The sequence below is a fragment of the Ascaphus truei genome, chromosome 3 (assembly GCF_040206685.1).
Source record: "Ascaphus truei isolate aAscTru1 chromosome 3, aAscTru1.hap1, whole genome shotgun sequence".
Lineage (NCBI taxonomy): Eukaryota > Metazoa > Chordata > Amphibia > Anura > Ascaphidae > Ascaphus > Ascaphus truei.
The window spans coordinates 4,426,125-4,443,397 of NC_134485.1; the positions used below are offsets into that span (position 1 = coordinate 4,426,125).

At 56.7% G+C, this 17,273-nt stretch overlaps 1 protein-coding gene across 1 annotated transcript in view; it reads right to left on the reverse strand.

Annotated features, from left to right (window-relative positions):
* Positions 1–16,906, reverse strand: part of ACP6 (acid phosphatase 6, lysophosphatidic) — a 56,153-nt gene extending 39,247 nt beyond the window's left edge. Inside the window, exons 1-3 of the mRNA XM_075593534.1 lie at positions 16,166–16,906; positions 10,075–10,203; positions 595–725 (exon numbers count right to left, since the gene is read on the reverse strand). Of these exons, the coding sequence (XP_075449649.1) occupies positions 595–725; positions 10,075–10,203; positions 16,166–16,363 (458 nt within the window). The 5' untranslated portion in view covers positions 16,364–16,906. The remainder of the gene's footprint in view (positions 1–594; positions 726–10,074; positions 10,204–16,165) is intronic.
* Between the last annotated feature and the right edge of the window lie 367 nt (positions 16,907–17,273).

Below are 17,273 nucleotides of genomic sequence, written 5' to 3' on the forward strand. Positions count from 1 at the left end.
CGCAGGCTGTCCTGGTTGGTAACAGCCAAGGCGCAGGCTGTCCTGGTTGGTAACAGCCAAGGCCAAGGCTGTCCTGGTTGGTAAGAGCCCAGGCCCAGGCTGTCCTGGTTGGTAACAGCCAAGGCCCAGGCTGTCCTGGTTGGTAACAGATATAGATATATATAATTATGGATATAGATATATACAATTATCCATGTGCACAGGAGGAACTGGTGGGAGACCAGAAAGGGTTTGGTAAATAGACCAGAGAGACAGAGACTGCTTAATAGAGTCAAACCCAGGCTAAACGGGCCTCAAACTGGACACAAGTGTAGTCCTCACTGTCACTATCCGCTGAGTGCCCGTGGCTCGTCCCTTTTTCTTTCAATTCCTCAAATTAAAGTTTTCCTCACAAACTGATAGAAATGGCCTTCCCGCGCAGAAGCGGCGTCAGTCAGCACTGGAATAACACCGCACTTCTGGGCAGTGAATCCAATTTCGGATGGTTTTTAATGCGGCATATATCTGTAACTCTCTTATTAGACGCATGGAATTTGAAGCGCTTCTTCCACATTGTGTCAGTCGTCGTTACTTATAATCAGCCAGGAAACTTACAAGACTTCTGACGATTTGAACCCCGGGGAGAGGAAACGCAGCTCGTCCACGTATCGTCTCCTGAGTCGAGCTCCGAGGTTGAACATCTGATGCATTCCAACGGCCGTGAGCTGTCCCGGGAACGTACCGCCCTGCGCACACAACAAGTCACAGGCTAGTAACAGTAAGCATGCCGCCCTGCGCACACAACAAGTCACAGGCTAGTAACAGTAAGCATGCCGCCCTGCGCACACAACAAGTCACAGGCTAGTAACAGTAAGCATGCCGCCCTGCGCACACAACAAGTCACAGGCTAGTAACAGTAAGCATGCCGCCCTGCGCACACAACAAGTCACAGGCTAGTAACAGTAAGCACACCGAGCGATGAACACACACAAAGTACACGTGGATTTCAGCCAATAGTGCAGTATAGTGCGTTCCACAATTACACAGCAAACATTATTAGGAAAGCCTTGTGCTGATCACTAACCTGATTCATTGAATTCACTTTGGTTCCTGGGCGTGTCGTTCACACTTGCTTACAAATCACAGACAATGAAAACGAGGACCCGAAGTATTGTAACAATAAACTAAAGGAAACTATTACAGCTAACAAGCACAGATTGTCTATCTATTGTCCAACTCTATGGGACTAGGATTCCTCTCTGCCAAAGGTTGTCTTATGCAATTCTACCAATGTCCCTATAAGTGGCCAGAGATGGATGGATGGATGAACAGAAAGATATATACCAATGTCCCTATAAGTGGCCAGAGATGGATGGATGAACAGAAAGATATATACCAATCTCCCTATAAGTGGCCAGAGATGGATGGATGGATGAACAGAAAGATATATATCTATATCGAAGAAAAAACCTCTCTGTGGAGAGAGAAAATCGTCAGGCACTGATGGAAGGCCTCCATGTTTTGTACAGCAGTGCCTGTCCATTTTATCTCTCCACAGAGAGGTTTCTTCTTCAGACAGCTTGCCGAAGCGGGGCGCGCCCACCCGGACGGAGATATGAGAATCAGTAAGTGATTTACTACTTTCCTTACGGAGCTACCCCAGGTGTATTGGCCATCTATGCGGGACCACATCAGCAGGGGTCTGGCGCCGGTTGAGAGACCCCCACCAGTCAGCCCTGTTTGACTCATTGATCGCTAGGGCATTTCCCGCAATAGGGGTTTATTTGTTAGATTTAGCTTCAGATTGTTTATGTCCTATCAAGTCTCACTCCTAAGTGTCCGGATGTTTTGGGCAAAATATTGATGTTTTACTGATTTTGGGACTTTGTTACTCTGCAGCACATGTCAATTTTGGGGGGAGCTTACCCCCAATCCACACTCATATCCATATACCGTGTTAGCCGAGCTTAATAATCAAAAATGAATAGACGATACCGTTCTGTGGCTAACGAAATGCTTTTATTTGTGCGAGCTTTCAAGATACACTGATCTCTTCTTCCGGCGGTGTTACGCTGATCTCTTCTTCCGGCGGTGTTACGCTGATCTCTTCTTCCGGCGGTGTTACGCTGATCTCTTCTTCCGGCGGTGTTACGCTGATCTCTTCTTCCGGCGGTGTTACGCTGATCTCTTCTTCCGGCGGTGTTACGCTGATCTCTTCTTCCGGCGGTGTTACGCTGATCTCTTCTTCCGGCGGTGTTACGCTGATCTCTCCTTCCGGCGGTGTTACGCTGATCTCTCCTTCCGGCGGTGTTACGCTGATCTCTTCTTCCGGCGGTGTTACGCTGATATCTTCTTCCGGCGGTGTTACGCTGATCTCTTCTTCCGGCGGTGTTACGCTGATCTCTTCTTCCGGCGGTGTTACGCTGATCTCTCCTTCCGGCGGTGTTACGCTGATCTCTCCTTCCGGCGATGTTACGCTGATCTCTTCTTCCGGCGGTGTTACGCTGATCTCTTCTTCCGGCGGTGTTACGCTGATCTCTTCCGGCGGTGTTACAATGGATAAAGCAAGGAGAAAAAAAAAAAAAACCTTTCTTGCTTTATTCATTGTAACACCGCGGGAAGAAGAGATCAGCGTAACACCGCGGGAAGAAGAGATCAGCGTAACACCGCCGGAAGAAGAGATCAGCGTAACACCGCCGGAAGGAGAGATCAGCGTAACACCGCCGGAAGGAGAGATCAGCGTAACACCGCCGGAAGGAGAGATCAGCGTAACACCGCCGGAAGGAGAGATCAGCGTAACACCGCCGGAAGGAGAGATCAGCGTAACACCGCCGGAAGGAGAGATCAGCGTAACACCGCCGGAAGGAGAGATCAGCGTAACACCGCCGGAAGGAGAGATCAGCGTAACACCGCCGGAAGGAGAGATCAGCGTAACACCGCCGGAAGAAGAGATCAGCGTAACACCGCCGGAAGAAGAGATCAGCGTAACACCGCCGGAAGAAGAGATCAGCGTAACACCGCCGGAAGAAGAGATCAGCGTAACACCGCCGGAAGAGATCAGCGTAACACCGCCGGAAGGAGAGATCAGCGTAACACCGCCGGAAGAAGAGATCAGCGTAACGCCGCCGGAAGAAGAGATCAGCGTATCTCGAAAGCTCGCACAAATAAAAGCATTTCGTTAGCCACCGAACGGTATCGTCTATTCATTTTAAGATCTAGATATATCTATCGGTACATATGGATCTATCTGTATCACCTAAATAACACACACAAATACATTTGTTATACAGCATCCCAGACACTACAAAAGAGGTGGAGCGGTGAGTAACCACAGCCAGAGGTACCTGCCCACAATGACTTTGCAATCCCTTGTAACATGGAACCGGCACATCTCCTCAGTATAGCAAAGTACAACATCGGATTTCAGCATTATTCATTTCAAGACAGAAATTACAACCAACCAAAACATCTGTATTATTCCAACATATTTGCTTGGTCAATCGACAATTGGCTTAAGAAAATAATAATAATAATCCACATAGATCTCATTATCAGCCCACGACCCCCCAGTGCTGGGTGAAGCCTCCCCAATGATCTTCCGGGCACTGCACGCCTCTCTTCTACACATTATCTCATTTCATCCTCTCATCCAACTTTTGATCGTCGTCTTGGATGCTCGATTTCCTTTGGAATCCCGTCAAGTACCATCACAGTCCAACGGTGGTCCAGCGGTGGTCCTATCTTCTCCCGGTATGTTCTCCCTCCCACGGCTATTTTATTTATTTCACCCTTGTGATGCCGGAGACTTGTTTAGTGTCTAACCCAGGGGTGCGCAGAGCTGCGCCACCTGCCCGAGAGCTGCAGGGTTCGCGCCCCCTCTCCAATGACTCGGTGTTAAATGACGTTGGCGGGTCATGTGACGTCACGTGATCCCGCCGCGGCATCTGATGCATGTTGCCATAGCGACACGTCGCCGGAGATCCGGCAGAGAGCAGGTGCGTTACAGAGGCCTCACGCCTCCCCCGACATTTAATTTAAATGCCGTGGGGAATAGCGCGGGGTCCTTGTAACCGCCCGCGCCCCCCAGTTTGCGCACCGCTGGTCCAACACATTCATTATTTGTCCTGTCTCTTTGGGTAATACCCAGCATGCATCTCTCCATGTTTATTTCTGTTGTCTGAAGCTTCTTCATTGTCTTCGCATTTAGGGTCCGAGTGTCACACCCACACGTGAGCACGGGCAGAATACACGGGTCACACCCACACGTGAGCACGTGCAGAATACCCGGGTCACACCCACACGTGAGCACGGGCAGAATACACGGGTCCCACCCACACGTGAGCACGGGCAGAATACACGGGTCCCACCCACACGTGAGCACGGGCAGAATACACGGGTCACACCCACACGTGAGCACGGGCAGAATACGTGGGTCACACCCACACGTGAGCACGGGCAGAATACACGGGTCACACCCACACTTGAGCACGGGCAGAGTACACGGGTCACACCCACACGTGAGCACGGGCAGAATACACGGGTCACACCCACACGTGAGCACGGGCAGAATACACGGGTCACACCCACACGTGAGCACGGGCAGAATACACGGGTCACACCCATACGTGAGCACGGGCAGAATACCCGGGTCACACCCACACGTGAGCACGTGCAGAATACCCGGGTCCCACCCACACGTGAGCACGGGCAGAATACACGGGTCACACCCACACGTGAGCACGGGCAGGATACACGGGTCCCACCCACACGTGAGCACGGGCAGGATACACGGATCACAGCCACACGTGAGCACGGGCAGAATACACGGGTCCCACCCACACGTGAGCACGGGCAGAATACACGGGTCCCACCCACACGTGAGCACGGGCAGAATACACGGGTCCCACCCACACGTGAGCACGGGCAGAATACACGGGTCACACCCACACGTGAGCACGGGCAGAATACACGGGTCACACCCACACGTGAGCACGGGCAGAATACCCGGGTCACACCCACACGTGAGCACGGGCAGAATACACGGGTCCCACCCCCACGTGAGCACGGGCAGAATACACGGGTCCCACCCACACGTGAGCACGGGCAGAATACACGGGTCCCACCCCCACGTGAGCACGGGCAGAATACCTGGGTCCCACCCCCACGTGAGCACGGGCAGAATACACGGGTCACACCCACACGTGAGCACGGGCAGAATACACGGGTCACACCCACACGTGAGCACGGGCAGGATACACGGGTCACACCCACACGTGAGCACGGGCAGAATACACGGGTCACACCCACACGTGAGCACGGGCAGAATACACGGGTCACACCCACACGTGAGCACGGGCAGAATACACGGGTCACACCCACACGTGAGCATGGGCAGAATACACGGGTCACACCCACACGTGAGCACGGGCAGAATACACGGGTCACACCCACACGTGAGCACGGGCAGAATACACGGGTCACACCCACACGTGAGCACGGGCAGAATACACGGGTCACACCCACACGTGAGCACGGGCAGAATACACGGGTCACACCCACACGTGAGCACGGGCAAAATACATGGGTCACACCCACACGTGAGCACGGGCAGATTACACAGATCACACCCAAACGTGAGCACTGGCAGAATACACGGGTCCCACCCGCACGTGAGCACGGGCAGAATACACGGGTCACACCCACACGTGAGCACGGGCAGAATACACGGGTCACACCCACACGTGAGCACGGGCAGAATACACGGGTCCCATCCACACGTGAGCACGGGCAGAATACACGGATCCCAACCACACGTGAGCACGGGCAGAATACACGGGTCACATCCACACGTGAGCACGGGCAGAATACACGGGTCCCAACCACTCGTGAGCACGGGCAGGATACACGGGTCCCACCCACACGTGAGCATGGGCAGAATACACGGGTCCCACCCACACGTGAGCACGGGCAGGATACACGGGTCAAACACTTTCTTTTTGAGACACAGGGGAAAGTTCCCTTCTAAGCGTGTCTTGTTTCTTCCCATCTTCATCCTCCTACTGATTTCATTCAAAAGGTTCCCATCTCTTGATTCTTTTTGGCCAAAGTACTGTAGACACCGTCTTCTTTCAAAGAAATAAGGAGCGATGTATGCATTACCCAGAGACAGGGACAATAGTGAATGGGGTCCAAAACCAAACAAAAGTCTGAGAAATCACCCCAAGGGTGAGGAAATTAAAATGATGGTGGGCCGGACACATCGTTAGAAGAAATGACCATCGTTGGACAAAGATGGCACACTACTGGATCCAAAGGCATATCAAAAGTCCGACGACAGCCAAAAGTAAATTGAGAGGATGAAATCAGAAAAATTGTTGGAGCGACGTGGAGAAGAGAGGCTGTAACCGCAGAACCCGGGAGATCACTGGGGAAACTTCATCCAGCAGTGGGGAGACACGGGCAGGAGAGGATGGGATGAGGGAATGTGTGGGAGCGACGTGGAGAAGATAGGCTGAACCGCAGGACCTGGGAGATCACTGGGGAGGCTTCATCCAGCAGTGGGGAGACACGAGCAGGAGAGGATGGGATGAGGGAATGTATGGGAGCGACGTGGAGAAGAGAGGCTGTAACCGCAGGACCTGGGGGATCACTGGGGAGGCTTCATCCAGCAGTGGGGAGACACAGGCAGGAGAGGATGGGATGAGGGAATGTGTGGGAGCGACGTGGAGAAGAGAGGCTGTAACCGCAGGACCTGGGAGATCACTGGGGAGGCTTCATCCAGCAGTGGGGAGACACGGGCTGGAGAGGATGGGATGAGGGAATGTGTGGGAGTGACGTGGAGAAGAGAGGCTGGAACCGCAGGACCTGGGAGATCACTGGGGAGGCTTCATCCAGCAGTGGGGAGACACGGGCAGGAGAGGATGGGATGAGGGAATGTGTGGGAGCGACGTGGAGAAGAAAGGCTGTAACTGCAGGACCTGGGAGATCACTGGGGAGGCTTCATCCAGCAGTGGGGAGACACGGACTGGGGAGGATGGGATGAGGGAATGTGTGGGAGCGACGTGGAGAAGGAGAAGAGAGGCTGTAACCGCAGGACCTGGAAGATCACTGGGGAGGCTTCATCCAGCAGTGGGGAGACACGGGCTGGGGAGGATGGGATGAGGGAATGTGTGGGAGCGACGTGGAGGAGAAGAGAGGCTGTAACCGCAGGACCTGGAAGATCACTGGGGAGGCTTCATCCAGCAGTGGGGAGACACGGGCTGGGGAGGATGGGATGAGGGAATGTGTGGGAGCGACGTGGAGAAGAGAGGCTGTAACCGCAGGACCTGGGAGATCACTGGGGAGGCTTCATCCAGCAGTGGGGAGACACGGCAGGAGAGGATGGGATGAGGGAATGTGTGGGAGCGACGTGGAGAAGAGAGGCTGTAACTGCAGTACCTTGGAGATCACTGGGGATGCTTCACACAGCAGTGGTGAGACACGGGCAGGAGAGGATGGGATGAGGGAATGTGTGGGAGCGATGTGGAGAAGAGAGGCTGTAACCGCAGGACCTGGGGGATCACTGGAGAGACTTCATCCAGCAGTGGGGACACACGGGCTGGAGAGGATGGGATGAGGGAATGTGTGGGAGCGACATGGAGAAGAGAGGCTGTAACCGCAGTACCTGGGAGATCACTGGGGAGGCTTCATCCAGCAGTGGGGAGACACGGGCTGAGGGAATGCGTGGGAGAGACGTGGAGAAGAGAGGCTTGTGACGAGAGAGAGGATTTGGCCCGGGATAAAAGGGGTTACACCCCATTTGGCCACATTCAACTCTCACCTGGGAAGCAAGTGGTTAACTGGACTGAGGTCCAGTAATGTGTTTTGCCTTGCTTCAATATTCAAATGTTTATTCCCCTGTATAACTGTATTGTGTTATCCTGGTGTTTGCACCCACACATACAGTAGGATTGATGCGGGAGGTAAGGGGTTAATGTTAAAATAGTGATTATAGCCCTTTGTGTAATTTTCCCGCCTTTTCAGGCTCCATTTTGCATCCGTCCATAGGTCGCCATTGAGCCTCCATGCTTTCTAATGGCAGAAGTAGCGGTTTTGGACCTGTTTACCAGCGACGACCAGCAGGTGGCGTCCGAGAGGAGGAGTGGCGGTTTCCCATTGTAAGTCAATGGGCTCATTGACTTCAATGGAGATTCCTCAACGCCGGCCTCGAGGAACAGGTTGGCAGCCATCCAAACCGCAGACTGCAAAAGCGGATACAATGTCTTTTAAAAGTTTAATCATTTTGGTCAAGTTCAACGACAATTGGCGTGGGAATCTTGGGTTCTAGGGCCCATGGGAATAAAGTTCTTTTTGTCCCTACCCCCTAGGAACCCCCACACACGATCCACACCGGGTCCGGGAATGAGGGACCCCTGTAAGGGGTCGAGCGGAGGAGGGTCGCACCATTGAATCTAACGGCAGCAGGCGCCGTGCATTGTCAATGGCGGCGCCGGCCATTGATTCCAATGGGGAAAAGCCGCATGGCGAAAAAACGACAAAGTGTGAAATGTTGAAATGTGTAAGTCCATATCTCGGGTTCTGGAATGACCAGAGGGATGGGATTTGGGTGGCATATAGCCAAGGTTCCGGCTTTAATGCATGCCCATTCCCAGCCCTCTCAGACCAACCAGACGGAGTGTGGACGGAGGTAAAGATTTGTGAATTTTCTCATAGACTTCAATGGCGGCGGTCCCTCCATTGAAAGTCTATGGCGAGAAACTCCATTGACTACAACGGCGGAGTTGCTCCATGGAAACCCACGGCGGCGGAGCCCGTTGTTTTCAATGGGGATTTAGTGAAACGCTGAGATTTCTTTTTAGCGGAGATTTGTATAATAAAATATGAAACGGTTTATGTGATATTTGTATAACTCCGGTTCCGAAGGTCGTAGCAGGCTGATATTTGGACCCTATAGTGTACCACTTCCGGCATTAAGGTCTGGAAAGTTTGGACCCGCTGGACCTACCAGAACCGGGTATTTTAATATGTGTAGGTATTAAAATGTATATGGAGTTTTAGGTCTGCTCTGAAAACTGCAGACTCCATCTGTTATGTTAATAGGCAGGAAGAACATCCTGCAAGAATTAACATAGCCCGGTGATCAAAGGCTAATTGCCTAATTGTTTATGCTGGGCCCAGGAACCAAGGAACTGAGTGGTTTTTAAGTGTGATACTTCACACTAACAATGGAAGTCCAAAATCTGCTTCAAAGAGCTTCAAAGAGATTTTTACTAGACAGCTCGGCGCCTTGAGTGTAAGAGAAGGGTTAAAATGGTATATAAGTCAGAGCCACCCCTTACTCAATTGTCTTCATTCATGATCTGCATGTATTGCTGTGATGTCAACTGAATTATGGAAGAAATGGCCCATCCTGTATCCTGATGGCTTTCTTGTCCTAACCTTTAAGTAAGTGTACATATTTTGCCTGTTATTTGTATATCTCGTGTGTTCACCTTTATCAAGGAATAAATTATCTTTTATCATATCTAAGTCTCGTCCGGTTCAACCCAGTTATATCTTTGGTGTTGTATTATTAATAGCCTGTCTCAAAGCTACCGTCACAAGGCTGTAACCGCAGGACCTGGGAGATCTCTGGGGAGACTTCACCCAGCAGTGGGGAGACACAGGCTGGAGAGGATGGGATAAGGGAATGTGTGGGAGCGACGTAGAGAAGAAAGGCTGTAACCGCAGGACCTGGGAGATCATTGGGGAGGCTTCATCCAGCAGTGGGGAGACACAGGCTGGAGAGGATGGGATGAGGGAATATGTGGGAGCGACGTGGAGAAGAGAGGCTGTAACCGCAGTACCTGGGAGATCACTGGGGAGGCTTCATCCAGCAGTGGGGAGACACGGGCTGGAGGGGATGGGACGAGGGAATGTGTGGGAGCGACGTGGAGAAGAGAGGCTGTAGTAACCGCAGTACCTGGGAGATCACTGGGGAGACTTCATCCAGCAGTGGAGCGGAAGGACAGAAAGATCACACACACACACACACTCTAGCACAGTATCACTAATTGCATAACTCATTTGATTGCAATGGCGGTGTAGAAAACCTACCTTAAGCTTGTGAGATCTGTAGCGTTCCTCAAAGGGGGACGGAGGTCTGGGACCCCCAGTCAGGTCTGTGACCGTATATTGAAACTGTGTGTACTCCGGAGCATCTAATAACGTGGGAGACCATTCTACCTGAGAAACAAGGGAACAGTTTTCTCATGAGAACGTATTTCCCTCCTGTACCACTGACTCGCTACTGCTGCACTCCCAACTATGGGGGCAGTACCAACATCATTATCCATCAGTGTCATTGGCTTCCTTAGAAAGAGCCAAACATCCCTAAAATGATACTTTTATTTATCGGTGCCTTGTGTAAGAGATTAGATTGTAAAGAAAACCTGTCTGAGAATGACAGGAAGGAGAAATCATGGGAGTGCTATTACACAGAGCAGAGTCAAAAGCAATCCAGGGTCATTCACATGTTATTATCAGGCAATAGAAATTGAGGGGTTAAGCAAGGCAAAGTCCAACAGTGATCCGAGGTCACACACAATATAGCAGGCGAGGTAACTTGAGGGGATAGGCAAGGCAAAGTCCCACAGTAAGCCGAGGTCATGCACAATATAGCAGGCGAGGTAACTTGAGGGGATAGGCAAGGCAAAGTCCGGAGCCGATCCGAGGTCACACGCAGGCAGAATACTTAGCTGGCAGGAACAGAGACGTGAACAGTAGTGAGGAGCAAAGTTGCAACGCAAGGAACACAGCACTTCCTGATCTTTAAATAGGACTTAGCCAGGAGGTGGGACAGTCCTGCGTCGCAACGCCTCTGGGAGGAGGAGGTGTTCCCCGTGTCTCAAACCTGGCGGGCACTCGCAAAACTGCATTCAGAACAAGTAGCTCCCATAAGGGCAGGCTCTCCTAATACTGCATATCCTGGCTAATAGCCCACGCACAGGTCATCAACTGGTAAAGCCCCACCCAACCACCCTCCAATCAATCCACCCACCCCCAAATCCCTCCACCCACCCCCAAATCCACCCACCCCCAAATCCACCCACCCCCAATCCCTCCACCCACCCCCCAATCCCTCCACCCACCCACCCCCAAATCCACCCACCCCCAAATCCCTCCACCCACCCCCCAATCCCCCCACCCACCCCCCAATCCCTCCACCCACCCCCCAATCCCTCCACCCACCCCCAAACACCGCGCGTGGCAGGGAGGAAACGCCGCGCGTGGCAGGGAGCAAACGCCGCGCGTGGCAGGGAGCAAACGCCGCGCGTGGCAGGGAGCAAACGCCGCGCGTGGCAGGGAGCAAACGCCGCGCGTGGCAGGGAGCAAACGCCGCGCGTGGCAGGAAGCAAACGCCGCGCGTGGCAGGGAGGAAACGCCGCGCGTGGCAGGGAGGAAACGCCGCGCGTGGCAGGGAGGAAACACCGCGCGTGGCAGAGAGGAAACACCGCGCGTGGCAGGGAGGAAACACCGCGCGTGGCAGGGAGGAAACACCGCGCGTGGCAGGGAGGAAACACCGCACGTGGCAGGGAGGAAACACCGCGCGTGGCGTGGAGGAAACACCGCACGTGGCAGGGAGGAAACACCGCGCGTGGCAGGGAGGAAACACCGCGCGTGGCAGGGAGGAAACACCGCGCGTGGCAGGGAGGAAACACCGCGCGTGGCAGGGAGGAAACACCGCGCGTGGCAGGGAGGAAACACCGCGCGTGGCAGGGAGGAAACACCGCGCGTGGCAGGGAGGAAACACCGCGCGCGGCAGGGAGGAAACACCGCACGTGGCAGGGAGGAAACACATGGCTTGCGTGTTGAGGGACAGTTCACACATCGGACTGACCAGGGATCACAACAAAGACCAGGGGAATGTTACAAGACGCAAGCCTCTGCTCCTGCGCGATGTGCTGCAGGAAATGGGATCCATGGACATCCAAGCTGGTGATTTTTTTTTTAACATAGTATGGTGTCTTTGGAGCTGAACCCCGTTAATTTCAGCTTTAGGGACCCCCCGCTTCCGGAGATGCGGCTGCATCCAACATCAGGAGCAGAAGTGCAAGTCCTTCCCTTCAATAAGATCAAAAAAAGGTGCAACCCCACGCAGCCAGCCAAAAACAAACAATCTACTGTAACCGGCTTCCTTCCACAAAGATAACCGTGCTAACATCCAATATCGGATTCTTTTGTTCCTCTGGAAACAATTACACATTAGGGGGCTCTGAATGGGGGAGTGTCAGAGAACCAATAAAGATAAGGACAGGACAAGAGAAGGGGCTCTCCCTGCGCAAACTCCAGTTGAACACACAATGATATCAGAAAATAGGCATGAAGTGAAACAGCTCCCGCCCCGTGACTCAAACCGGCGCAGAGGGAGGAGTTCCCAATCTGCAGGGAAAAGACTTTCTCACGCCTGGAAACCGCCGGTAACCTGCGCTGTCCTGTAACGCCTTGTGTGTGAATGTAATGACGCGGTCGCCGTTAGTGAGAGCACGAGACATACGGGGCTGATAAGCCAGGGGCCTGAGAAAAGGGAATCCTATCCCAGCGTATCACTTAGATCGCAAGCTCTTCAGCGCAGGGGCGCCCTCTGCCTTCACTTCTCATTGACCCGTCGCGCGTAACCCCATATTGCACTTTATTTATACCGTGTGCTGTCATTTAGTAACGCGCTATGCGAATAAACTTATACAACCGCACAAAGGAGGATTATTATTGTAAAGCCAATGGCAGCCTCTACAGCTCCGCCCACAGCGCCGGCTGCGCTGGTCTCGCCGAAACAAACACTGGGGCAGAAATGTAGTAGGGCAAGCACGACACCGGGGAGGAGCGCCACGCCGAGGAGCGCCACGCCGGGGAGGAGCGCCACGCCGGGGAGGAGGAGCGCCACGCCGGGGGGGAGGAGCGCCACGCCGGGGGGGAGGAGCGCCACGCCGGGGGGGAGGAGCGCCACGCCGGGGAGGAGGAACGCCACGCCGGGGAGGAGGAGCGCCACGCCGGGGAGGAGGAGCGCCACGCCGGGGAGGAGCGCCACGCCGGGGAGGAGGAGCGCCACGCCGGGGAGGAGGAACGCCACGCCGGGGAGGAGGAACGCCACGCCGGGGAGGAGGAGCGCCACGCCGGGGGGGAGGAGCGCCACGCCGGGGGGGAGGAGCGCCACGCCGGGGAGGAGGAGCGCCACGCCGGGGAGGAGGAACGCCACGCCGGGGGGGAGGAGCGCCACGCCGGGGGGGAGGAACGCCACGCCGGGGAGGAGGAGCGCCACGCCGGGGAGGAGGAGCGCCACGCCGGGGAGGAGGAGCGCCACGCCGGGGAGGAGGAACGCCACGCCGGGGAGGAGGAACGCCACGACGGGGAGGAGGAACGCCACACCGGGGAGGAGGAACGCCACGCCGGGGGGGAGGAGCGCCACGCCGGGGGGGAGGAGCGCCACGCCGGGGGGGAGGAACGCCACGCCGGGGAGGAGGAGCGCCACGCCGGGGAGCAGGCGCACGTAAGCCAGCGCGTCCTGCTACGGACAAAGCCGGAAGGTTTGTTTAGCCAAATTCTCTTTAAAAGAGCGATTCCTACGGTTTTTTTTTCATCATCATTATTTTTTTAAACAGAGGATTGAAGCGGGGGCGGGGGTCTCGGGGGCCCCATTAGAAGCGGGGGTCTCGGGGGCCCCATTAGAAGCGGGGGTCTCTGGGGCCCCATTAGAAGCGGGGGTCTCTGGGGCCCCATTAGAAGCGGGGGTCTCTGGGGCCCCATTAGAAGCGGGGGTCTCTGGGGCCCCATTAGAAGCGGGGGTCTCGGGGGCCCCATTAGAAGCGGGGGTCTCTGGGGCCCCATTAGAAGCGGGGGTCTCGGGGGCCCCATTAAAAGCGGGGGTCTCGGGGGCCCCATTAGAAGCGGGGGTCTCGGGGGCCCCATTAGAAGCGGGGGTCTCGGGGGCCCCATTAGAAGCGGGGGTCTCGGGGGCCCCATTAGAAGCGGGGGTCTCGGGGGCCCCATTAGAAGCGGGGGTCTCGGGGGCCCCATTAGAAGCGGGGGTCTCTGGGGCCCCATTAGAAGCGGGGGTCTCTGGGGCCCCATTAGAAGCGGGGGTCTCTGGGGCCCCATTAGAAGCGGGGGTCTCTGGGGCCCCATTAGAAGCGGGGGTCTCTGGGGCCCCATTAGAAGCGGGGGTCTCTGGGGCCCCATTAGAAGCGGGGGTCTCTGGGGCCCCATTAGAAGCGGGGGTCTCTGGGGCCCCATTAGAAGCGGGGGTCTCTGGGGCCCCATTAGAAGCGGGGGTCTCGGGGGCCCCATTAAAAGCGGGGGTCTCGGGGGCCCCATTAGAAGCGGGGGTCTCGGGGGCCCCATTAGAAGCGGGGGTCTCGGGGGCCCCATTAGAAGCGGGGGTCTCGGGGGTCCCACTAGAAGCGGGGGTCTCGGGGGCCCCATTAGAAGCGGGGGTCTCGGGGGCCCCATTAGAAGCGGGGGTCTCTGGGGCCCCATTAGAAGCGGGGGTCTCTGGGGCCCCATTAGAAGCGGGGGTCTCTGGGGCCCCATTAGAAGCGGGGGTCTCTGGGGCCCCATTAGAAGCGGGGGTCTCTGGGGCCCCATTAGAAGCGGGGGTCTCTGGGGCCCCATTAGAAGCGGGGGTCTCTGGGGCCCCATTAGAAGCGGGGGTCTCTGGGGCCCCATTAGAAGCGGGGGTCTCTGGGGCCCCATTAGAAGCGGGGGTCTCTGGGGCCCCATTAGAAGCGGGGGTCTCTGGGGCCCCATTAGAAGCGGGGGTCTCTGGGACCCCATTAGAAGCGGGGGGTCTCTGGGGCCCCATTAGAAGCGGGGGGTCTCTGGGGCCCCATTAGAAGCGGGGGGTCTCTCTGGGGCCCCATTAGAAGCGGGGGTCTCTGGGGCCCCATTAGAAGCGGGGGGTCTCTGGGGCCCCATTAGAAGCGGGGGGTCTCTGGGGCCCCATTAGAAGCGGGGGGTCTCTGGGGCCCCATTAGAAGCGGGGGTCTCTGGGGCCCCATTAGAAGCGGGGGGTCTCTGGGGCCCCATTAGAAGCGGGGGTCTCTGGGACCCCATTAGAAGCGGGGGGTCTCTGGGGCCCCATTAGAAGCGGGGGGTCTCTGGGGCCCCATTAGAAGCGGGGGGTCTCTCTGGGGCCCCATTAGAAGCGGGGGTCTCTGGGGCCCCATTAGAAGCGGGGGGTCTCTGGGGCCCCATTAGAAGCGGGGGGTCTCTGGGGCCCCATTAGAAGCGGGGGGTCTCTCTGGGGCCCCATTAGAAGCGGGGGTCTCTGGGGCCCCATTAGAAGCGGGGGGTCTCTGGGGCCCCATTAGAAGCGGGGGGTCTCTGGGGCCCCATTAGAAGCGGGGGTCTCTGGGGCCCCATTAGAAGCGGGGGTCTCTGGGGCCCCATTAGAAGCGGGGGGTCTCTGGGGCCCCATTAGAAGCGGGGGTCTCTGGGACCCCATTAGAAGCGGGGGGTCTCTGGGGCCCCATTAGAAGCGGGGGGTCTCTCTGGGGCCCCATTAGAAGCGGGGGTCTCTGGGGCCCCATTAGAAGCGGGGGGTCTCTGGGGCCCCATTAGAAGCGGGGGGTCTCTGGGGCCCCATTAGAAGCGGGGGGTCTCTGGGGCCCCATTAGATGCGGGGGGTCTCTCTGGGGCCCCATTAGAAGCGGGGGTCTCTGGGGCCCCATTAGAAGCGGGGGTCTCTGGGGCCCCATTAGAAGCGGGGGGTCTCTGGGGCCCCATTAGAAGCGGGGGGTCTCTGGGGCCCCATTAGAAGCGGACCTCTAAACGGGGTGACGGTATCTCGGCAAAGTTTAAAGCTCCCGCGTCACGTGGGGCGATAGGAAGCGGACCCCGATGACGTGGCGGCTTCCCATTGGCCGGCAGGGCGCGGGAGATGTGAAACTCCGCCATTACGTGAACCCGGCGCCCCCTACGGAGGTCTGTATCTCAGGAAGCAGGGGGTCCCCGGAGCTGAAATTACTGGGGTTCAGCCCTGGGGACCCCCTGCCTCCCTCCCATGGTAAAACACAGTGCTAGCTTGGGTGGCCCAGTGAACCCCTTGAATGTGCAAAGAACGCCCCGCTTCGGGAGCCGGTGCAATAATGTTTGCCACAAGAGGGCGCCGGCCGCGTCGGGGGCACGCCTCCCACTTTAACCCCTGCCTCACCTGCTCCTTGTGGGGGATGGGTTTGAGGGGCGTCCGGGCACCATGTCGGAATATGACCTGCACCAGCTTCAGCTCGTACTCGCGCCCCTCGGAGACGAGGCGGGCCGCGTCCCTTCTCAGTTCGGCCAGCGCGACGTTCTTCCGGTGCAGGCAGTAGAAGGCAGAGCCCACAATCCCCGCCCGGGCCCACACGCTCATGGCGTGTCGCCTGGGTGAGCGCTTTCTGGGTGGGAAGGCTCGGTAGCGTATGCTTCGGGGATCTCTATGTAATTGGCTGTTATTTTGTAGGTGGGGTCAGTCTGTGGTCACTCGCCCGCCCTGCGCAGTGAGGCCCCAGCGGGCACGGAAACGGCCATCGCTCAGCGCTGGTCCTGTGTGTGAATCTGCGCTGCTCTCCCGGCCCCGGAGACCGCGCCTGGTCACTATGAGGAGGGCGTTACCTGCTCACTCTCTCAGCGGTGCCCAAAGTCCAAGGTGCACTAAAGATCGTGTATATATATATATATTTATATAGCATTGGTGGGTGCGTTAAAGCAGCCGATTGTCGCTGACACTGCGGGCAGGGCCGAGATATGCCTGAGTGGGAGGGGGGACTCACAGGGAGAGAGATCCCTGAGTGGGAGGGGGGACTCACAGGGAGAGAGATCCCTGAGTGGGGGGGGGGGACTCACAGGGAGAGAGATCCCTGAGTGGGAGGGGGGACTCTCAGGGAGAGAGATCCCTGAGTGGGAGGGGGGACTCTCAGGGAGAGAGATCCCTGAGTGGGAGGGGGACTCACAGGGAGAGAGATCCCTGAGTGGGGGGGGGGGGACTCACAGGGAGAGAGATCCCTGAGTGGGGGGGGGGACTCACAGGGAGAGAGATCCCTGAGTGGGAGGGGGGCTCACAGGGAGAGAGATCCCTGAGTGGGAGGGGGGATTCACAGGGAGAGAGATCCCTGAGTGGGAGGGGGGCTCACAGGGAGAGAGATCCCTGAGTGGGAGGGGGGACTCACAGGGAGAGAGATCCCTGAGTGGGAGGGGGGATTCACAGGGAGAGAGATCCCCGAGTGGAAGGGGGGACTCACAGGGAGAGAGATCCCTGAGTGGGAGGGGGGATTCACAGGGAG